Below are 23,604 nucleotides of genomic sequence, written 5' to 3' on the forward strand. Positions count from 1 at the left end.
AATAGTATTTAATGCTAATACAATAGTGTGAGCTTTACTTAGACATAAAAGAAACAAGCATCATTTGTAATTAAATTCAGGTTTAAAATTATGTGTATGGTTTACTTGTTTTTAAAAAACATTAATAGGAAACCTCAAACATATACAAACATAGAATAGTATAACGGATCCCCATGCCATCATAACCCAGCTTCAGCAATTCCAATTCATGGCCAATCTTGTTTCATCTACTCCCTTAACCCACTTTCTTCCCCTCATCCCAGACTACTTTGAAGAAAATTCAAGACATCATACCACTTCACTATAAATATATAACTTTTAATAATGGTTCTCAGATTAAATCTCATCCCAGCAATAAAAATACTGATATGGACTAATTCAAGAGGGATGTTTACCTATTTTTTCCTTCTTAAAACTTTTGTCAGGAGCAGAGGAGTTGCAAAGTGGTAAAACGACAACATATTCTCAAGGAGAATAGAGATGAGTTCTAAATTAATATAGATCTATTTTTTTCTAAAAAAGGATATTGATGAGCTTTTTAAAAAATACTATTTAAAACAGGCAAGATAATCTATAACCCCAATATTCTTTTTCTTCAATTTATTCAAATTCACAGTTAACTGTGAGAACCAGCATGACTATAGCCCAGTCCTGCAGCATAGAAAACGTTGTTCAACAGTTCATGCACTTAAGATTTTCTGAACCCTAAACACAGGTTGCTTCTTAATGTCTATGGTTGGTTTCTACATATGCTTCATTTAAGAAGTATACAAGAGAGATGGTTTTCAAACTTTTTTCCACTTACATGCCAAAGTTATTCAGGGGAACTAATTCAAAGCAAGGCAAGAGAAATGTTCGAGAGAGAGTGGAAAACGTCTTTTGATCTTGAAAGTTGGATCAGCCAAGAGAACAATTTAGCTATATCCCATTAACTGCAGGGAATTAAAAACAAGGCAGAGAGAAAACATATCTTCTGTGTCTGTCTTAAGTGGTTTAAATACCTCAAAAATCAAACTCAAATTTAATTAGAAATAGATTGACACATTTAACAAATGCTCACTGAATTTCCTCTTGTAATTTCTTCCCTCCTCTGCAAAAAAGTATGGGGGAAGAATAAGTTTCAGTTTCATTTGTACATAAAATTCCAAATTTCATATTTCTGCTTCTGGAGAAAGCACCATTTTAAAATATCACTGTAACTGATGCAAACAGTTATATCACTGTAACTGATGCAAACTAAAATATTTTGGTAAATTCTTCAAACCGTGTAGCATTAAAAAAATTTTAATACTGCTCACTTTTTAAAAAAAAACTATTTATTATAATTCATAGATTTAGGAAGTTTTCAAACATATCAAAGTACTATGAAAATATGTACCACCTCATAATGTTACAATAGCAAGAAGTAACAAGTAAATAAGGCAGGTTCAAGACAGAAGTGGGAAGTAGAAAATAACCTGGACATCCCTAGCCTCCCCATGATGTATCCTTTTTCTCCCTCTGTAACTTACCCACTCTGCGAGGCACTCTTGCTCAGAAACTCAAGATCCTTGTGCTCCCCCTTTTAAAATGTGCTCTCAGGAAAACAGAATGTGAATTTATGCACTGAGGTAAACATGACAATAACTTGGAATGTTACTCTTATGGGGTTACTTGCATTTTAACCTTAAGCTTCAAGAGATAACTAGAGTGGAATTTTTAGCACTGGCTAGCAGGTAGGAGTGATTTCATCAGTGCCTTTGAAAGCTCACATTAAAGTCACGTTCAACCTGTGGATAAGGTCATCACCAAAGACATACAAATACACGTAAAGTAAACCTACCAATTAGAGTTTAATCGGTACGATTTTAATTTTATAGTTCAATTCTTTTCAGCAGGGATACTTTCAAAAAAATCAAATTAAAAAATCAAATTAAGAGTTACAAAGAAAATCCTCACCAACCCCTCAAATATTCAAAAAAGAACCTCAATGATAAGCTTGTATTTTGTCTTCTTTACCTGAAGAAGACAAAACACTGCACAACCAATACAAAAAAGAAGCGGGGTGGGGGGAGATGATGTTTGATGGTAGTGAAACTAGATTCCAATGCCAAACAAAAATGCTGGAGGAGAAGGGCATGAGTATAATACCGAACATTTATGGTCTAATATTTCCTGTTTGTCAATTTCAACTGTCAGCAAGGAAAATAGAGTTCATTTCTTCAGCAGAGGAATTCCAATAGTTTTTAAGTCTGAACCTTCAAACTTGGGAAGCTTTCCTCCAGGTTGCCAGCAAGGGTCTTATCAACTTCACGTAGGATTTTGAGGAAGTCTTCTACCTGTGAGTCAAACAAAAGAACCAAATAAACATAAGTAGAGGAAAAGATGTTTTAAGATACTGACTATTGTCTGTAAAAATGCTCTACCTATGTTTTCTAAACAGTCCAATGGAAAAGAAATGTGGACAGCTTGTCAGATGACAATAATAGTACTTCCTGGATGGTCTCTGAAACCTCAAGGAAATGACTAGCCCTTTCCACTTGTTTTCTTTTAAACTAGTATTTATCCTCCTACTGATTCCCCTTGAGGGTCCATTACCCGAGTTGTATTATCATCCTCCTTGGTGACCCACCCCCTCACTCCCACATTCCATACTTCATTTCCCTAAGAAAAGTTATTTTGAAATTGCCTCTAATGGTAGCAAATGCAACGTAATTTGAAGGACCATAAAAACCTACTGACTATACCTACCTAAGAATCTTATTTTTGGTTAATATATATGCTATAACACAAAGGGGTATGATAAATTCAGTGTTGATTCCTTTCTCTTAAAATTTAAACTGTTACTCAAGCTAGTGCCATGAATTATCCAACAGTCATCTGACAAAGGCATTAAGTCACGCGCATTATATACACTATCTCTTTTGACAAAGCCCTCAAAGATCAAGTGCTTACTTAAAACATTTTACTCAGTAATCTCCTGAAACTCAGCCACCTATACATTTACTCATACTCACCACAGGGCTATAGAGAGGAAGAAGGTTTTCAAATGCACAGGAACACTTCTGTTTGCTTAATTGGCCCTCCTTTAGTCCCTGAGCTACAGTCTCCTAAAACAAACAAACAAAAAGATCTGATGTCAAAAAAGGAAAATTTCTAAAGCTATATCTAGTGAGTAAATACAAACCAGTATTTACAATTCCCTACTGATCCTACATGAGTTTCAAATGTCCCAAACTAAACCCACCATCATTCCTCCTTGTGTAACTCCAACATGTGCTCCACTGCAGCCCTTATTTTGGTGAAGGCACCACCAGCCACCCAGCCTGCTGCACAAACCAAAAATGTGCGGTACAGCCAAGACTTCCTCCTCTGCTGCTAGCCGCTCCCCCTAAGTGTTTAATTCTACTCTACTAAATCTCTCTCATCCCACTCCTCCCCTCCATCCACTCTTCCACTGTCTAAGCTTTCATTCTTTTTCAGATTATTCTTGAAGATTACCAGCCACAAGAGCCGGTTGGTTGGTCTCCTGACTTCTAGCCTCAACTCGCTCTAATCCTCTCTCTCCATTGATTTTGGAGTAATCTTTCTAAACAGATCACATCACTTGATGCTTAAAAAAAATCTCTAGTAGCCCCTCAGTTTCCTCAAGATTAAGTCCAAATTCCATTAAGTGGCATATCAGAATTTTCAAGACATATCTCTGGTTTATTCTCAGCCCACTTTCCACCTATATTCCTACCACATAAATATTAAGAAACATCTACATCCCTCCCTCCAAAACAACAAAAGCAACAACAAGCAATGGGAAAAATACTTGCAACGAATATGCAAAAGATATATATATAGAATTACCCAAGGAATTCAGATAAACAATCAAAATGGGTAAGTTTATAAAGCAGGAAACACAAATAATATACAAATATATGGAAATATATTCAATCTCACTAATAATAAAAATGCAAATCAAAATAAGGCACAATATGGGGCTTCCCTGGTGGCACAGTGGCTAAGAATCCACCTGCCAATGCAGGGGACACGGGTTCAAGCCCTGGTCCAGGAAGGTCCCACATGCCGTGGAGCAACCAAGGCCGTGTGCCACAACTACTAAACCTGCACTCTAGAACCCATGAGCAACTACTGAGCCCACGTGCCACAACTACTGAAGCCCACACGCCTAGAGCCTGTGCTCCGCAACAAAAAAAGCCACCGCAATGAGAAGCCCACGCACCTCAACAAAGAGTAGCCCCCACTTGCTGAAGCTAGAGAAAGCCCACACGCAGCAACGAAGACCCAACACAGCCAAAAATAAAACATTAAAAAATTAAATAAAAAAAACGCACAATTTATCACCTGCTGAATTTTACTTGATATAAAAATTATATTATACAATAATAAGGATCAAGTAAAACCAATATTTTCACATGTCAAAAGCATTTTGGCAATATGTAGCCATTTATGCCTCAGTCAGCTTCACATTTATCATGTCGAAACCAGCAATCTAACTTCTGAAAACCTATGCTAAGGTAATAATCCCAAATCAGGAGAAGGGAAGCAAGATAATTCACCAAAAATACAAATCACCAGAATAACTGAAGCTTGTTTTAAGGAATATTCTTCTTAAAAAAGTCAATGAATATGAATATATTCTTCATAGTTATATTCATAAACATATTTTTCCTAAAATATATGGATAGAAAGAATATGCTCAAAGAAAGAATACGTTAATAATCCTGCACATATTCAGGAAGAATACTCCTTGTAACAAGTTTACAGTAAACTTTGAAAATCGATTTTTTGGCAAATTGGGTATTAAACAAACTGGCTCTCAGTGAAAAATCTTTCAGTGTATTGATCAGGAGTCAGGAAAAGTGCTTGTAATGTTACGTGAAAAGAGCAGCCTCCAAAAATTGTATATACTGGTGATAAGTATGTGAAAAACACAAAAATAAATATACCAAACTACATCAGCTGTTAGTTTAAGAACTAACTTATGATAAGTTTTTTCTTTCTCTATTTTCCCAAATTTATGTAAAATTAAAAAATAAAAACACTAATAATAAAATTTGGAGCAGTAAGCAATCCATACTTTCTTTTACTGAAGAAAGCATTAGTACTTCTTTCCTACCTTTGTTAAAACTTGGAAAATATTAGACAGAAATTCACATGAAATATCCTTCAAGATTTTCAAGTGGAAGTCATCCTGGGTTAAATCAGACTTTTTAGTTTCTTCTGTGTTAGACTCTGCTGAGTTCTCTGGTTTCTTCTGACAATGTTTCATATTTTGTAAGACACGAATCAGGCTGTCAATTAGAGGAAGATCTACTGTACAAACAAATCAAGAGGCATGGCATCAGCCAGTTAAATTTGGTTACCATTCATTCGTTCATTCATTCCTGCACATGTACTGAACACCTACTATTGCTAGATACTGTATTTTAGGTATTGCAGATATGGTGGTAAACAAGATCATCAAGGCCTCAGAATTCAAGAGGCTAACATTCTTATACTCCCAAATAAGCAAATAAATAACAGATTGAAGAAGAAACCCAAAATGATGAAAAAGAATAGATATCTGAAAATATAATTCTGGAACAGCCCCTCATCCCCCAAGACTTAAATTTGAAAGTACCAGGGAAAATTGATAAGGAATAGTCAACACTGAGATATATGTTTTAAGTTATCAGATATTAAGGATTTTAAAAATGGGGGAGGGGCAGTTATAATTATATTTTGAGCCAGTTATAAAGGTAACCACTAGACCCAAAATACAACCCTTACTAAATGCCAGAAATACCCACAAAGCAAATAAATTATATATTGAGGTATTTCAATATAAATATACATAATGAAAAGTATAATACGACAGCATTCAGATCAAACATAACTATAACTACATTTAAATGAGTTTAACTCATCTATTAAAAAGAAATCAAAATAAAACAAAGTATTTAGAAAGGTTGAAAAGAGTAAGATAGACAAAGGTATTAGGGGCAAATGCAAACAAAAGGAAAACAGGGGATGTGACCTTTGTATCTGATATAAAACGATTTAAGCCAAAAAAAAAAAAAGCATTATGGGCAAACTATAATGAATGTCCATATACCAAATAACATGCCATCAACATTCATTAAGAACTACAAATGATAAAAAGAAAAGGACAAAATATTGGCAGTAAAAAATATTAATTTTCCTCTCTTCCCACATCAAATCAAATCGATAGAAATAACTAAGGTTATGGAAGAAGTAATCAGCATAACAACTGACACCTCCAACATTTATAGTCTAGCTCAGGCCTCTCTCCTCAGCTCCAGACTAAGACTGTAAGCTCAACAGCTCCAGCTGAACACTGAGTAGACATCTCAAACTTATCATATTTAAAACACCACTTTCCTATCTTAGTAAATGGCAACTCTCCTGGACAAAAATGCCAGACATAGCTTGACTTTTCTCACCCTCCTCATCCTATCAGTCAGCAAATCCTGTTGGCACTACTTAAAAGTGATCAGAATCTGATTATTTTTCCCCACCACCGCCCCTGTTACCACCTTAATCCAAGTTATACCATCTCTTGCCTCAAGGTCACAGCAGCCTCCTAACTAGTCTCCCTTTTGTACCCTTGCCCTCCCCCTGCATTTCTCATCAACATGTCTGCCAAAGAGAGCCTATTAAAGTTGGCTCCTGTCTGTCCATCCTCTGCTTAAAACCCTCCACAGCTCCCTAACTCATTCCAAGTAAAAGGTAAAACCAGGCCCTCTACACTCTAGCCCCTGTTGCCTCTCTGGCCCCAGGTTACATTCCTCTTACCCAGGCTGAAACCGCCCCAGCCATACAGGGCTTCACTGCTCTTCCTCAAATATACCAGGCACACTTCTAATTCAAGGCTTTTACACTCGTCGTTCTCTCTGTCTGGAATGCTTTTCTCCCCAGGTATTCACATGACTCACTCCATTACTTCCCTCAGGTTTGTACTCAATGTCACCTTCTCAGTGAGGTAACATCCATAAATGCAGAGAAGACACTTGAAAACAGTCATCATTTTTTTTGATTAAAAAACTCTTTATAAAATAGAAATAGATTAATATATCCTCAAATGGTACAACATAAATAGCTTAAGCCCAAAATAGAATCATGACTAATGATGAACCTCTAGAATCATGGCCAGTAAAGTCAGGAAAAAGGCAAGGATCACCATTATTACTTAACCCCAGAGGTCCAAGGCAACCCATTAAATAAAAGAAAGAAGAGGTAGAAAAGTGATAAGACTTATCTAAGTTAAACCCAAAGTAGTATTAGATAAAGTCCAAGATTACCACTGGAACAACCATTAAAAACAGTAAGAGAATTCAGTAAGGTTGCTAGATGCAACATTAATCTTCACATATTCCAACAAGAATAATCAATGGAAGAAAAGATACCATAGACAACAGCAATCCATAAGATAAAATATCTAGCAATAAACCTAACAAGAAATATGTAAGATCTGTATGAAGAAAACCATAAAACATTGCTGAGAGACATAAAATAAGACTTGAACAAATGGAAAAGCATATGTTCTTGGATACTCTACAAATTTAACATGATGTCAATAAAAAAAATCAGGAAGATTTTTTGGTTTTGTTTTTGGAAACTGTCAATCTAATTCAGCGTTAAAAAAAAGAATAGTAACAGTCAAAAACATTCTGAAAAAGTAGAATGCAGGAGTACTAACCCTACTAGGTATCAAAATATAAAGCTTTAATAATTAAAACACTGTGGCTACTGATACATGAATAGAGCAATGGAACTAAATAAAATATATAGGGAAATATAAAACACAGTAATGATGAAAATTCAAATCTGTGTCAGTAAACTGGTTTACTTACTCAGTAATGTTGAGACAGCTGGGTATCTGGAAAAAACTTGAAACCATACCTCACATGTAACACCAGAATAAATTCTAGATGGTTCATGCATTTAACTAGTCATATTATTAGTATTAGTCATAAAAATCATTGTGAAAGACCATTTGTTTACATAGGAAAATATTCATTTATACTTATAAATGAAAAAAGTTGCCTAAAAAACAGGCAAAAAAATACGTACGGATGTGAGTGTATAGTAGTTATCTCTGAATGATCAGATTACAAGCACTAGGCTTCCTTTTATAATTTTTTTTGTATTGGGCATGTGATGTTTTTGTATTCAAGGGGCTAAAAGCACTAAAAAAATGGGAGAAAGAAATAAAATGAACAGCAAACACATGTGATAGACTAAAATTTAATTTAGTGAACTAAAATTATACTTGCCTTTTCCTATCTTTAGATACTCCTGTTCAGCCTGTGAGGCATAGATGGCCGACAACACTGAAAAAACAGAGGCTAGCACTGTTTTCTGTTCTTGAAGTATGATGGGTGGATCATCAGACTGGCAGAATTCATGGCACACCAGGTCAAAAAGTAAATTCCAAGTGTCTTTTCCAGTATCAGGACACCGTACTTAATAAAAATGATGAAGGAAGTAGTAATTCAAAAACAGAAAACAATTAAATGAGTAACTATCATGCTTCCCCATATAACATCTTACCAATTGCTTGAATTCCATCATCCACTGTAGTCAGCAGCTGTAAGATATGCATGTAAACATCGAGCCCTTCTGGATTTTCAGAACTAAATACAAAAAGCAAAAATTCAATCAACTTTACTGTCTATGGGACTGTAATCAATCATTTATTCAACAAATATTTATCACTCTGTACCAGGCACTGCCCTATATGCTAAGGATAAAACAGGGAACAGAACAAAGTCTCTGTGTTCACCAGAGCTTACATTCTGATGGGGAAATCAGTCAAAACACAAATATTATGTAGTACAATCAGGACAAGAAGTAAAAATTCTTTTTGGCCCTGTCCCATGAAAGCAACAATGCAGAAACCTATCAAGTGATACTTCACCATGCTGGCTTACTTGCATAATCAGGACAAAAAATGACTGAGACTTTTATAGAATGAATGTAAGGCCCACTGCACCAAGCACTGACAATAATGATGTTCTTAAAACTTCATAGCATCATCTTAGCTCCCAAGTTGAGAATACTAAAACCAGATAAGTATAATTTTTGTGATCAACAGTTCGGATTCCCAGAAACTCACAATCTTAGTTCTTCAACCACACAATTAAGTGAAAAAGATAGTGAACAATTAAAAGATGGTTCAGCAAATATTTAAGTGCCTATAGTTTGCAGGCACTATGTTAGGGGCTAGGAAAACAGAGATGTACAAAACGTCCACACCTTCATGAAATTTACTGTCTAAAATGAAAAACAATAATTAAAGGGGTAATAACAATAAAGTAATATGAATGTAGCACTAGCAGAAGTCCAAGGTGCTAGAGGACCACAAAGCAAGCAGATTTAACTTAGTTTGGAGAATCAGGGAATGTATCGTAAGAGAAATGGTTACACAGAAACCCAAAAGGGCAAAGAAATGCTGGAGGCAGAGACAACATGGTGTGCAATGGCTTGGTTTTGAGAGAGCTTGGTTCAGTTGAAGAAATGAAGGAAATTTCATACAGAAGACAAGGAATAAGGATGGAGAATCACAGTACAGGGCCTTATAAGCCATAAAAATCTGGACCTCATCCTAAGGAAGGCAACTGAAGGGTCTGAAGCATGAAAGTGAGATGACCAGCGTACATTCTAGAAAAACAGCTCTACAGTCTAGGCTTGGAAGCAGCTAGTCTTGAGGCTGGGAACTCAGAGAATGTTGTAGCCGTCCAGGTAAGAGACAGTGGCCTGGTGGTGGCACAGATGGAGTCCCAGAAAAAGTCAGGAAAAAGGATTGGCGGTTGACTAGCCATGGGAAAAGACTGGGATGGGGAAGTATCAGTAATGGCTTCCATGTTTCTCCCACATTATCCAAATGGAATAATGATTACATCATTCACTGAGATTGAGAATACGGAAGAAGCAGGTTTGGGGGAAAGATGATGAGTTTAATGCTCACTTGGATAAAGGACATAAAATTAAAAGGTTTTAATATGAGTTACAGGGAATTCTCTGGTGGTCCAGTGGTTAGGACTCCATGCTTCCACTGCTGAGGGCCCAGGTTCAATCCGTGGTTGGGGAACTAAGATGCCACAAGCCGCGCAGCACAGCCCAAAAAACAAAAAAATGTGGATTATAAAGCACTAAGAATGCACAGTTGACCAATAAGCAGATCAATTCATAAATTAATGTTCTAGTGACTAGCAATAAACAGCTTCAATGACCTACAACACCTAGTAATCACTCTTGGGAAGACATCAGAGCCCAAAAGCCAGTCACTTATCCAAGACTGGCACATACACACAAGGAGCAAGAAAACAAGTGATGCCTGACATTAACTGAAGAAGTTGTCACATGACCAGTGGAAAATAAAGCACAAAGAAAATCTTTTCCGTTTGATATAAATTATACGAAACTGCAGAAGATTTTAAAACAGTAACCATAATTAATGCTGAACAATAGCCTACTGCTAAGTAATATTAGAACAAGTATTTTGCAACCATTATGATTCTTGCAAAGAGCAAATATATTGTTACCAATATCAGTAGTGAATCAAACCTGACACAGATCAGCTATGTGCTACTCAGCCTATTGAAAGGAAACTAAAAAGACATATCTGGGCTTCCCTGGTGGCGCAGTGGTTGAGAGTCCACCTGCCGATGCAGGGGACGCGGGTTCGTGCCCCGGTCCGGGAAGATCCCACATGCCGCAGAGCGGCTAGGCCCGTGAGCCATGGCCACTGAGCCTGCCCACCCGGAGCTTGTGCTCCGCAATGGGAGAGGCCACAACAGTGAGAGGCCTGCGTACCGCAAAAAAAAAAAAAAAAAAAAAGACATATCTAAGGATACTTCTAGCAACTGGATTTTCCCAGAACATTTTGCACAAAAGAGCTCACCTACCGTACTTGTTTGGCAGCTTCAAGTACACAGGGCACAATTCGAAACACTGGCTGCTGTTCAGAATCTTCCTGGGGTTGGTCCAGAGGCTGAAGAGCCCCATTTCTAATCCATTCCAACATTAGCTTCTCATCCAAATCAAAGAGCTTGTCCACAACCTCCCCGACCTTCACCAGCAAGTCAACTGCAGAGAATAAAAGAGATATTGAAATAAGAAACAAAATTTTTAAAGTAGTAAGTCTAATCGAAATTCTTAAAACTATTCCAAGAAAGCCAAATCTTGCCAAAGCATTACTTATTCCAAGGGCAATTTGCTTACCTCCTTTGTTTAAATTTGCTTGGCTTCCGTCATCTTTACGTGGGGGATTTTATCAGTATCCTGAGAGTTTGAGAAACTTCATATCCTGAATTGAAATACCTTCTCACCTAACACTTAGTCTTTAATTGACCTCCATAAATAGTTACCTGGTTTCCTAACAATTAAATATAATTTAAAAAATATTTTTTTCTACATTACATGGTGACTTACCATTTGTTGAACTTGACATGATGAAGCAAATGCTATCATAAATAGCTGGATGTTCTCGGATTCTTTCAACCCAGACAACGGCCACTTCTGTCTGGGAAAGGCAAGTAAGCAACAACCTACGTGATAAATGTGAGCTTAGTATCTACCTTTCTAAAACAGTAAAGGAAATTCAAGAGTGAAAGAGCAACTCTATTTTCCTAGTTTCCCTTAGGGGTAGGTATATAGAATCCATAAAAAGAAGAAAGCATACCTGCTTGTTTCCAGCAGAGTAGGAGGGTCTGAATCACACAAACAGTACAATAGTACCTGGCTACAAAAACAAAAAAGTTAACCCAATATGCCTCACTTCTCTCATTTCAAATATCAAAGCCAAAAAATCTGGACCTCAACCTTAACTTTTATTTATAAAAACTTAAATAAATTTTTATTTAACTTTTTAAACATTTTAATTGTGAAATATAGCATATATACATAAAAACCTGTAAGATACAAATCTATACTTAGTGAATAATTATAAAGCAAGAAAAAGAACAGAGCTGCATCTCTGTAGCCCTTGTGTGTCCCTTACAAATCACAATTCTCTTTCCCACCTAGAAATGACTACTATCCAGCAATCATTTTCTTGGCTTACTCTATAGTTCATTTTATATATCTTGGTTTTGAACTTTGTATGAAAGAAATTATATTGTATGTATTCTTTTGAGTCTGAGTTCTTTGGCCCAACACCATGTCTTTAAGATCTACCCATCTTGTTCCAGTAGCTGCAGATTCATTGCTGCAGAACATTTCATTGTATGAATATAACACCATTTATTTTTCCAGCTTACTACTGATGAACATTTGGGTTGATTCCAATTTGGGGGTTTCAAGCAATAGTCTTATAATACTTTTCATATGAGTATACTGATATATGTGTGCACGGTTTCTCTTACCATATACCTATGAGTGACATCACTGGGTCACAGCATATGTGTACCTTCTGATATGACTAGGTAATGCCCAACTGTTCCAAAGTGGTTGAGCAAATTTATATCTCATCAGCAATGTATACTGTTTCATATTAATTTTAAGATATGCATTTAATTAAGTTCATAAAATTTGTCAATATTACTCATTCACAGATTTTTAATAGGGATCACTAGAGACCAAACATAATCCTGAGTCACTTATTGCATGAATGATTGTACGTTATGGAAGAATAAATACTTTAAACTAGGATCTTAAAGTCCTTTCACACCTAGAAGAGGTAATAACCTCTATTTTGGAGCCCCAGGTACTTGAATCCTGTGTTAAACCCTACAGCCCTTGTTGAAAATAACCGCCTAGAAGAGTTTTCTTAACCTATTGTGAACACAAATTTCTTTGAGATTCTGATTAACAGCCATAAACCCTCTGCCTAGAAAATGAATATACTCATAAAATGTAGCATATAATTCCAGGGTGTTCTCAGACCTCTTAAAATAACCACCGGGGTTTCCACCTTAGAAATCCTCTGCCCAAAACTTCCTACATGTAGAAGAGAACTGGCCTCCAAGCAGAAGTATGAGAGCGTTTGAATCACAGGGGCCACGCTGTACCCTCTAGTCTCTTGGCAAGTCCCCCATCACCATCATCTAAGTCAGAACTGACTTGTTGACCAGTGTCAGGGTGACACTGGTCAACAAGTCTAGTTTTTCCAGACTCTCGCTCTGAGACTTTGGATTCCCTGAGCCTAAACTGTTTTGGACTCTGGTCAGGTGCCTCCATCTCCAAGCTCTGCCCCACTGGTTCTTATCCCATGTGGTTTACCACCTGCTGACGATTCAGGCCCCTTTGCAACCAACACAGAAAACAGGCCTAAATCCTGAATCATGTCCATAAATAGCACGCAAGTCCCCAGCCATCATCAACACAAAATGAAGCTCCTGGAGACTGCTCATCAGGAGAAAGGAAGTACTACATTTCATAATGTTTCCCTATCTGTCCTATGTATTAGGATTTCCTTAGGGATATAAAATATGAACCTATTTTTTAAAAACATAATTGTTATGTAATAAAACTTACCCAAGATTTTTCTCACTGCTGATGGACACACATATCTCCTGGAAACAGGCCATATTACCTAAAATTCCCACACAGATTTCCTGCCAAATCAAATTTCACAGGTCACAGTCGCTCTGAGGTAAAAGACACATATACAAAAATAACAACTTGAAAAAAAAAAAAACTTTCACTGAGCCAAGTTTGGGGAGAGAAAAGAAGGAGAGGCAGCATACAGAAGTACACTGTCTGCACCCGAATTTGACAAGTTTCCAGTAGTATTTGAGAGGAGATGAAAGACATAAGAAAAAGAAAGATCCAAGGCAGGCAGGAGTTATGGAATAAGAAATCTTACGGATGAACTGAGTCATAAATGATTGGTAGGATTTAGATATACAAACAAGAAGACAGACATTCAAACACGGGGGAAAGTATCAGCAAAGGCAGGAAGAGACTAATGTAGAGTGGACAAAGGCTAATACAGAAAGCTGCCCATATCAGTACACAGTTATTAGTAGCACACAGTGGGAGGAGAGCATGAGATAAAGACAGCAGGTAAAAAGGATCAGGATTAAGGGTCCTAAATGCCTACTTAATTTAGTAGGTTATTTGGAGACATGAAGGTCCTCAAGGAAGGGGTCAACATACTGCAATGTTATTTTAGGTAGATTATTCTGGAAGCAAAATGATAGTGAAAAAACTTTAAAAGAAGTTCATAACCTCAGTAGTAACAGCTAATGTTTATTTAGCACTTACTACACCCAGGCACTACCCTAAGCACTTTCCACATAACATTTCATACAATAATTTATGAGGTATGTACCATTATTATCCCCATTTTTCAGATGAGGAAACCAAATCACAGAGAAGTTAAACAACTTGCTGAAGATCTCCAACTAGGAAATAACACAGCTCCAGAGCCTGAGCATTTCACCGTATCACACTGCATCTCTGAAATCAAGTAAAGGAAGATGAGGGTGGTGATGGCAGGCATGGAAAGGAATGACGCTGAGAAAGACTCAAGGTGAAAGCAGAATAATTTGATGGGAGTAAACGGAGAAAGCAGTTGAACATAACTCCTAGGTTTCCAGTTGTTTCATTTCTCCAGTAGGAGAGATTGGTTCCATTGACAAAAAAATTGGAAAAGAAAGCATAGGAAAGAACACAATGAGTTCAGTTAGGATAGTGTTTCCAAACTTGCTTGAACACAAATATCACTCAGGGAGTGTGTTAAAAATACCAATTTCCAAGTCCCATCTCAGAGCTACTGAATCAGAATCTCCAGGGTACAGTCCGGGAAGTTGTTTACCAAGCACATCATATGATTTATATGATTGGATAAGTGCGACAAACACTGAGTTAGGACATACGGACTTTTGGATTGGAAAATGCCACATGCAAATAAAGAATGCCTCAAGAAAGTCAGAGATATAGCACCTGAAATCAGAAAGGAGGTCGTAGCTTTGATCCCACAGGGAAGATTTACCCCCAAAGGTGTAAAGAGTGGATGAACTCACCAAGGAAGTGAATATAAAGAGGACAAGGGATCTGAGTCTACACCTTAAAAGGAGTCCACACTCAGCATAGGAAGAAAGTATCAATAAAAAGTCAAAAAAAGTAACAGAGAAGTGACTGGACAGGTTAGAGACCAGGAGAGTGAGGTGGCACCAAAGCTATAGGAGTAAAGAGTTTCAATAAAATGTGGGTGGTCAAGTGTTGGGAAAAGAGTAAAAGAGAATAGGGCCAGAAGAGATACACATACATTTCCCCTAAAAACTAAAGAGGGGATAATTGAACTTCCAATCAAAGATCAAGTTTTTCAGTCTCGGCTACTCACTGAAATAACCTGGGGGGACTTTAAAAGCTGTCTGGAGTCCCACACTTGGAGAGACTATTTTAATTGATCTGAGAATGGCCTGACTTGGGATTTATAAAAGTTCCCTAGGGCAAAGCTTCTCAAAGTTTGGGCCTTGGTGCTGGTCAAAACCTGACTAACATCACTGCAAACTTGTTAGAACTCCTCAATCCTACCCCAAAACTACCAGATCAGAAACTCTGGGGGTGGACTCAGTAATCAGTGATTCTGGGACATACTGAAGTTGGAAAGCCCACATCCTAGGTGATTCTAACTTGTGGCCACGGCTGAGAATGCTGTCATAGACAGGCTATGGTTCACAGACATATATAATAATAGGACTAACTCCTGAAAGGAGCAATTCTTATTTTCTTAAAATTAGCTTATTTTTTTTAAGTACTAATCGTGAGTCAGTGTACCTAAGTTAGAAAACTCCAGGAGAAAATCATATAACTGTCAAATCTTTATATTAACGTAACAACTCAAGGAAAAAGTGGTTCATTGGTTCATGAGGCCCCAACTCAGGTGAAGCATTGTACTTAAATAAAATTTTAATTCAACATTCAATTTGTAAAAATATACTACAGAATTCTTCACTTTATAATTTCAAACAAAGAGAGACACTACAGTACAGTGGTTACACTGAAGTAAGGCAGGCTAGGCTCAAATCCCAGCTCCATTCTTTCCTAGTTGTATGACCCTGGACAAATTTCTTAACCTGAGACTTAGTTTGTTTACTTACAAAGTAGAGATAAATGCTTACCTCATAGAGTAGTAAAATGAAATACTAAGTAAATAGCAGTTATTCATGATTATAATTACTTAATAAGTATTTGCTAATCACTCACAATATACCTAGCAGATGTCAACCTAAATGGCACTAAAGCATAGAAGACTTAATGAGAAGTACAGAATTGTTTTGGTGCATTCACTATCATCACTGGCCACTGAGAGCTTACTTATTTGGGAAGGCTTGGAAGTAAAGTACCATCTTGGGAAAACCGATGTGAATATTGAGAGGGGATGGAAGGCATACAAAGGAAGGCACAGAGATGGCAACGATCATAGTAAGCTCCTGAGGTGAGGAGTAGACAGGCCATGCTAAATTAGAAGACTATCTGGAGGGTACATTTTATGCTAGAAAGACGAACTGGATTCAGATTGCGGAGAGTCTTGAGCAATAGGCTGAGTCTAAGCAATAGAGGATTTTATGACTTTAAAAAAAAAAAAAGCAATAAACTGAGAAATGGGTGGTCCGGGCACTGTTCCCTGTTCAGCCACATATTAGTGGCATAATGATGATTAGGACTATCTAGTGTCCACAGCTGTTAAATTAAAGTATTGATCTCCCTGGTCCAGCCCAAATCTAAAATTCTATGACTGTAATAATTTTAAATAGTATATTACTCAGTACCTGGTAATGTTCAATAAACATCTGCAGACTCATTTGTAGCCATGAAGAACATTAAAGTGAGAAAAATGAAAGCCTATCCAGCACTATCTGCTGTTACTGCTCCAAAGAGGCAGCTTTAGAAATGCACTTACTTACTCTTAATCGAGGACATTTGGATTTGGCCAATATTCCCATAAATATCTCAGGAACGTTAAATTCGTGGAGAAACAAAGCCACATCCTGAAAATAGAAATGATTATTAACTTGGATGCTGAATATTCCTCCTTAAACACCATAGCTCAGGCAACCATAAAAAAAAATAATAATTCCATATATACCTCCTTTCAAGCACAAGGAAAAAAACCCCACAAGGTTAGGAATTGTGTCAATAGACAAAAGTAATGTTAGTGCTGAGGTATCTGGTCTCAAGGCAATGGAACAATCCCATAAACAAATCTGAACTAACTGTGATATTCCAAAGGACTGTCCTCCTTTTACTGCCTTGTATGTATTTATCTTAATGATCTTTCTACCCACCAGGAATTCTCTTTGACTCATTCAAGCACATTTGCTGATTACCAGGTATCATGCTAGAAGATAGGATAAGGGAAAAAAGTAAAAGTCATAATTTCTGTCTTCTAAGAGCTTAAAACTTGATAGAGAAAACAGATTAAAAACCCCTATTGGGTTATGTCCAAAACCAGAACTTTTGTTTTCAAAATCCTCAACAGAAAAAAATTCTGATCACAATGTAACTGTGACAGCTTCACATCTTCCTAGAGAGTTTTCCCGGTCCCCAGTGCCTAAAGGGACACACCACACAGGTGAATGAACCTGGAGTGGACATGTGGCCCAATCTCGCTAGAAATGTGGGCTCCAAAGCTAAATCAATTAGCTGCGGAGATTTGCATTGTAAAATGTTTAGATAAAATTAAGTTTCTGGCTGTCTACTGCCTCGTATTTTCACCAAACTTGAGGTGTGTATTCGCAACACCTTAACTTAGAACACAGGCTATATGTCTCATGTGAAAAATGCCCTTCGAAGGGCTCTCAAAGAGAGAGGGAGCAATCCTTCAGAGCAGCTGAAATTGGGGTAACCTGCATGACTGCTGACTGGAAGAGATACACTGCACTTATTAAGAGATCATGGTCAGAGAGAATATTTCAAAGACATACTCCAAATTAAAAGTCAAAGCAGCAGGTGCTCTCCACTCTAAGTGATCAAGCTGTCTGTCATGTGGGCAACTCTTTGTAGCATGCAGCGATTTATTTATTTAATGACAGTTAATAATTCCTGGAGTAGCAGGAATAATATCAATAATTAGGTAGCCTAATAATACCAATGCCAATAATAACAATAATGGCAATTAACATTTATTGAACAAGTATTAAATGCCAGGGCCAGTGAAGTGGTTTGCATGCTATCTCACTTAATTCTCAAACAACCCTATGAAGTAATTATTATTAACCCCATTACACTGCAGTTTTAAAAGGTTAAGCAACCTGCCCAAGACTGTACAATCAGTAGGAGAACAGAGCCAGAATTTGAACCCAGATGAGTCTGATCAAATCCACACTCTTAACCAGCACACCATAGTAACTGTCAGGTATTCATCCATTGATTACCTCTTCATAAAACATGTACTGAAAAACCTGAGTAATAAGCACTGTTTCAGGCTCTGGGGACACATCAGTGAATAAGATAGATAAAGTCTCAGTGGAGTTTTCATTCTAGAGGGATGAACAAACAAACATATAAACAACTAAACTACATAAATCCTAAGTGCTACAAAGAAGATAAACAAGATGGTGTGTGCTAGAAATGAAGACTAGGGGAGGCTACTCTAGATATATCAGAGAAAGTATCTCTGAAGACGTGACATTAAGCTTTTAAGAGGAGGAACTTAAATCCATCAGAGGACACAGGCTCAAAACAATCACTGAATAACAGGATAAGTGTTATGTAATAGAATGAACAGGTTCCATGAGAGCACAGAAAAGAGAGGAATCCTGCCTGGAGTGTCTGGGGAGGCATCACAGGGGAGGTGACATTTGAGGTGGGCCATAAAAGGTGGGAAAGATCTTGCAGGTGGAGGACATTCCATGCAGAGTGGCATGAACAGAGCATGAGTACATGAAAATGCAGGAAACACCTGGAAGTCTCTGGTCCTGCTGAAGCACTGAGTGGCAGGTGATGTGTGAGATGTAGTCTCATTGGAGGGAATTTATGCCAGTGAATCAGTGGGCAGCTCAGTTCTCTAGAGGTGCTTCAAGAGCTACCATAAGAGGACAAAGAGGAAGCCAAGAGCATGACCCTGCCTCCACAGACAATCTCATTCAAACAGCAGCTCCAGTTTACCTATTTGATATTTGAGGATTTCACACTAAGACTTCATTTGAAAAACAGGTTGTTTCTTTTAAAAAATGTTTTAAAACCACAGCTTCTTAATAACTGTAGAAAAAGTAGAGAGAAGATGAACAATACTCTCAACCAACTTGATCAAATGGACATTTACTGGACACTCCCACCAGCAGCAGGAGCACACACGTTCTTTTTAAGTGAACACGGAACATTTACCAAGACAGACCAAGGTATATAAAATCAACTGTATACTATATACTACCTGTTTACTACCAATGTATATCTATATACTGAAATTTTTTAAAAATACTATTTACAATAGCTCCCCAAAATTTGAAATACTGACAAAAGATGTGAAAGACCTAAATACTAAAAACTACATAACTTTGCTGAAGAAATTAGAGAAGACCTAAACAAATGGAGCGACAGAACTTGTTCATGGGTCAAAAGACTCATTATTGTTAATTTATCAATTCTTTTCCTAAATGATCAATAAATTGAACTCAATCTCAGTCAAAATCCTAGAAGGCTTTTTGTAGAAATTGACAAATTGATTCTAAAATTAATTTGGAAATACAAAGGACATAGGACAACCAAAACAACTTTGAAAAAGAACAGAGTTGGAGATTAACACTACCTAATTTCAAGATTACAAAGCTACAGTAATCAAAACAATGTGGTATTGGCAAAAAGATACAAATAGATCAATAGAACAGAACAGAGTCCAGAAATAGACTCATGTGTATATGTACGGATAACTGATTTTTGACAAAGGTGCAAAGGTAATTCAGTGGAGAAAGAATAGTCTTTTAAACACACTAACTAGAACTGGTTATCCGTAGGCAAAAAAAAGTGAAATTCAGTTCATACCTTGCATCAAACACAAAAATTAAGTCAAAATGGATCACAGACCTATAAGTAAAACCTAAAATCATAAAACTTATAGGAAAAAAACACACAACACAATTAAAAAGTGGGCAAAAGATTTAAACAGCCCCTTGCACTAAAGAAAATACACAGATTGCAAATAAGAACAGGAAAATATGGTCACTGTTATTAGTAATTAGGGAGATCTAAATCATAATTACAGTGAGAATCACAACACTCTTATCAGAATGGCTGAAATTAAAAAGACTAACCTTACCAAGTGTTGCTAAGGGTGAGAAGAAATTGGAACTGGACTGTATCTCATACACCGCTGGTGGCAACGTGATGTGTAAAAAACACTTTGGAAAATAATTTGATCTTTTCTTTATAAGTTAAACATACACCTACCATATAATCCAGCCACACTAATCTAGGTACTCACCCAAGAGAAAGGAAAACATCTATCCATACATACTTATACACAGACATTCACAGAAGCTTTATTTGTAATAAACTGTAAACAACTCAAATAGCCATCAAAGAATCAATCATGGTATACACATATAATGGAATACCATTCAGCAATAAAAAATAATAAACTATAAATATACACAACAACATGGATGAATCTAAAATACTGATGCTGAGTGAAAGAGCCAGACTCATCCGAAAAAAGAATGCAATCCCATTTATACAAAACTCTAGAAAATGCAAACTACTCTGAAGTGACAGAGAGCCCATCAGTAGTTGCCTGGAGAGGGTAGAAGCAGGGAGGGGTAAGATACTGGGATTACCCTTAAGGGGCATAAAGAAACTTTTGGGGGCTGACAGACATGCTCTGTCTTAATTATGGTGATGGTTTCATGTGCAAATACATACATTAAAATTGTTCTAATTGTACACTTTAAAGATGTGCAGTTTTTATACTTCAATTATACCTCAAAATATATGCAGGTTTTTTGTGTCAATAATATCTCATAAAGCTGCTTTAAAAAATGGTTGAGGACAATGAGTAGCCATTGACAAATTTTAAGAGAATTTTAATATGAGTAAATCTGTGTTTTAGGAAAAAGATACCTTGGGTAGCAATGTAGAGGACAGAGGGAGGTGAAAGAGACTAACACAAGGATTTTAATCAGAAATCTACTGCAAAAGTCCAAGTAATAAAATGAGAGATTATGTAAGTCAACCTCTTTTTTTGCCCCTTTTCTTACCTGTAAAATAAGGATACTACCTATATCACAGGGTTACTGTGAAGAGCAGGTAGAATGCTTTCAAGCTACAGAGTCCCTTTCTTCTAGTTTAATTGTGGTACCTCAGTGGTCTCCTAACTCCTAACCTGCTCTCAAATATAAGGCCAGTGTTCTTTTTAGGTAGATAAGTATCAGAACTTTCCTGGGCTACAAGCATTCCAGCATTCATAAGAACTATCTACATAGCCCAAATCTAATGACACTCAGATTTTCTGCCTTCAAAGACAAAAGTTGAGCATTTACAGCTCCTGGGACCTCATCCCTGTACCATAAATAGGAGTGACTACAGACATTAAAGTTTTTCCCCAGAGACTTAAGGACTGAACCTAAAAAAAAAAAAAAAAATCCATTCACTACCTCCTTACCCAACAGTCTCTTCACTTCCATTTCCAACCCCATACCTCATCCATTGACATATCCCACACTCTGCAAATTTCATTCTCCATTTCTTCATCAAGCTCCATCTGCTGCTCCTCATGATCTGAGCTGGATTTCGAGTTTTCAGGGCTAACAATCTTCAGAAACACAAAGGAAGGAGATGAATAAAGGCTGTCCACAGTTCTCCTCAAGTAATATTACCCCGTAATCATTTAGAGGTCACAACAAAAAAATGGGGGAATTCCCTGGTGGTCCAGTGGTTAGGACTCCGAGTTTCCACTGCAGCAGGCACGGGTTCATTCCCTGGTCGGGGAACTAAGACCCCGCATGCCACCCGGTGCCGCCAAAAAAAAGAAAAAAAAAAGGAAATTAGTACCTTGGGTACCTTGGGTAAACACTATCGCTAGGCACTGGGTAGAAATACAAAGATAAACAAGATTTAATCCCTTACTTCCAAGCAGTTTAGGATCCAGTGGGGAAAAGACATATAAACTGATAATCACAACAGAAAAAGCTAAGTGATCCAACTGAATTGTGGACAAAGAGCCGTGAGAACAAAAATGATGGACCCATGACCTACGTCTGGGAGAAGTTTTCCCAAACTTCTCTTAGGAGGTGATACTGAAGCTAAATCTTTGAGAAGTAATCGAAGTTTGTCATGTGAAGAAGGGAGAAGAGCATACAGAAGAAAATACAAGAGTTCAGAGTTAAGAAAGGGCCTAGCATGTGTGCGGAATGGTAAGCAGTTTAGCGTGTCATGGGCAGATGAAGCTGGAAAAGTTGCAAAGAGTCCTGGATTCCAAGCTAAGAAATATGTATTTTTCTCCTGTAGGCAAAGGTGACTCTGAGGCGTTCCCATAGACGGCTTTTTTTTTTTTTTTTTTTTAAGATTATTCTCGCAGCTGTGTAGAAGGTGGAGTGGAGAGGACAGTGATTGGAAGTAGTAAAAAATTTAGGGAAACATAAGAACGTTCATATTTACTGAGAGGCTCCTATGAGGCAAACACTATAGTAAGCACTCTATGGTTATTATAATCTTATACAATCTACGCAATAACTCTATATACAATAATATAAATATTATCCCACTTTATAGAAACTGAGAAAGAAATCGGTTAGGCGATTTGCCCAAAGTCACGCTGGGCAAGCCGCGCTGTTGACAACAGGGCTATTTGACTGCAAAATCACCATTTATTCTACTACAACGAAAGTCCTCGAAACAGATCAATTAGGACCTGGGCTTCAGAAACGAAAGTGGGAATGAGGGGCAGAAACTGGTCACGTATTTTTGGAAATTTTTCAAAAGTAAAACATTTTAATTAGAAGCATTCCAGCATCCCTGCCATTACACTTCCCTCTGTGTTGAGGGGCACAGGGAGCGGCGCACGGCAGTTTTAGGGTCCGGGAGACAGCAAGGACGCAAAGGGTGAGACCCGGCCGCCGGGGCCTGGGGAGGTGGTTGCCGTGGGGACGGCGGCTCCCCCGGCAGTAGAGGGCTGCCAGAGGCGGGGTGGGGGTCTGGGGGAACGTGCAGGGAGCCCACCCGAGGCGCGAGTTTCCACACCTGCATGAGCCCGGTGAGGACGCCGAAGAGCCAGTGCTTGCTGTAGACCGTGCTGCCTATGCAGTCCCCCACGGCCGCCTCCTCCTCCTCCTCCTCGTCCCGACTCCGCAGCGGCGGAGAGGGATTGCGGTCCATGACTTGGCCTCCTCCGGCGCGCGAGAGCAGCTCCGGAAGCCGCCGGAGGAGGAGAGAGGCCTCCAGGCGCCAAGAGGGCAAGGCGCGGCTCCCGCCACAGCGCCCCCTGCTGCCCGGAGCCCTGCCAGCCCGAGCGCCCGAGCAATATGCCCATCAGACTAGGGAGCCCAGTTGTCTTGACTCACCCGACGCTCTACCCAGGACCGCAGCGCGGTTATATTCATAATTGTTATTTGTCACCCTCACTGGACCAGATATTCCATCTCTCCAAGAGCCCTTAGTCTGACTGGAAGGGACGAGGGGTGCGGGCATGGAACAGGACAATGTCTCTAGTACAGACGTGAAGCTATC

The 23,604-nt window shown here is 38.0% G+C and overlaps 1 protein-coding gene across 2 annotated transcripts; it reads right to left on the reverse strand.

Annotated features, from left to right (window-relative positions):
* Positions 1–1,294: 1,294 nt before the first annotated feature.
* Positions 1,295–23,272, reverse strand: SAAL1 (serum amyloid A like 1). Of its 2 annotated transcripts, none has more exons than XM_024731605.1 (12): positions 23,119–23,272; positions 21,578–21,691; positions 16,851–16,934; positions 13,471–13,550; positions 11,678–11,737; positions 11,428–11,543; positions 10,902–11,082; positions 8,545–8,627; positions 8,268–8,456; positions 5,108–5,301; positions 2,997–3,089; positions 1,295–2,318 (listed from the first exon to the last, which is right to left on the reverse strand). In XM_024731605.1, exons 1-12 carry the CDS (start codon positions 23,251–23,253, stop codon positions 2,226–2,228), a joined length of 1,422 nt encoding a protein of 473 aa, XP_024587373.1. In that variant the 5' UTR covers positions 23,254–23,272; the 3' UTR covers positions 1,295–2,225. The 2 variants fall into 2 exon arrangements, with proteins under 2 accessions (XP_024587373.1, XP_024587372.1); XM_024731604.1 differs by having other exon boundaries at positions 5,108–5,304.
* Positions 23,273–23,604: the final 332 nt, after the last annotated feature.

This window comes from Neophocaena asiaeorientalis, unplaced genomic scaffold (genome assembly GCF_003031525.2).
Source record: "Neophocaena asiaeorientalis asiaeorientalis breed wild unplaced genomic scaffold, Neophocaena_asiaeorientalis_V1.1 scaffold571, whole genome shotgun sequence".
Lineage (NCBI taxonomy): Eukaryota > Metazoa > Chordata > Mammalia > Artiodactyla > Phocoenidae > Neophocaena > Neophocaena asiaeorientalis.

Coding starts and splice junctions, on each gene's coding strand:
- SAAL1 (XM_024731604.1), bottom strand. CDS start 23,253: ATGGACCGCAATCCCTCTCCGCCGCTGCGGAGTCGGGACGAGGAGGAG. Junction 11,544..11,677: donor ACTCTGCTGGAAACAAGCAG/GTATGCTTTCTT, acceptor TTTATCACGTAG/GTTGTTGCTTACTTGCCTTT. Junction 8,628..10,901: donor GAAGCTGCCAAACAAGTACG/GTAGGTGAGCTC, acceptor TTTTGTATTTAG/TTCTGAAAATCCAGAAGGGC.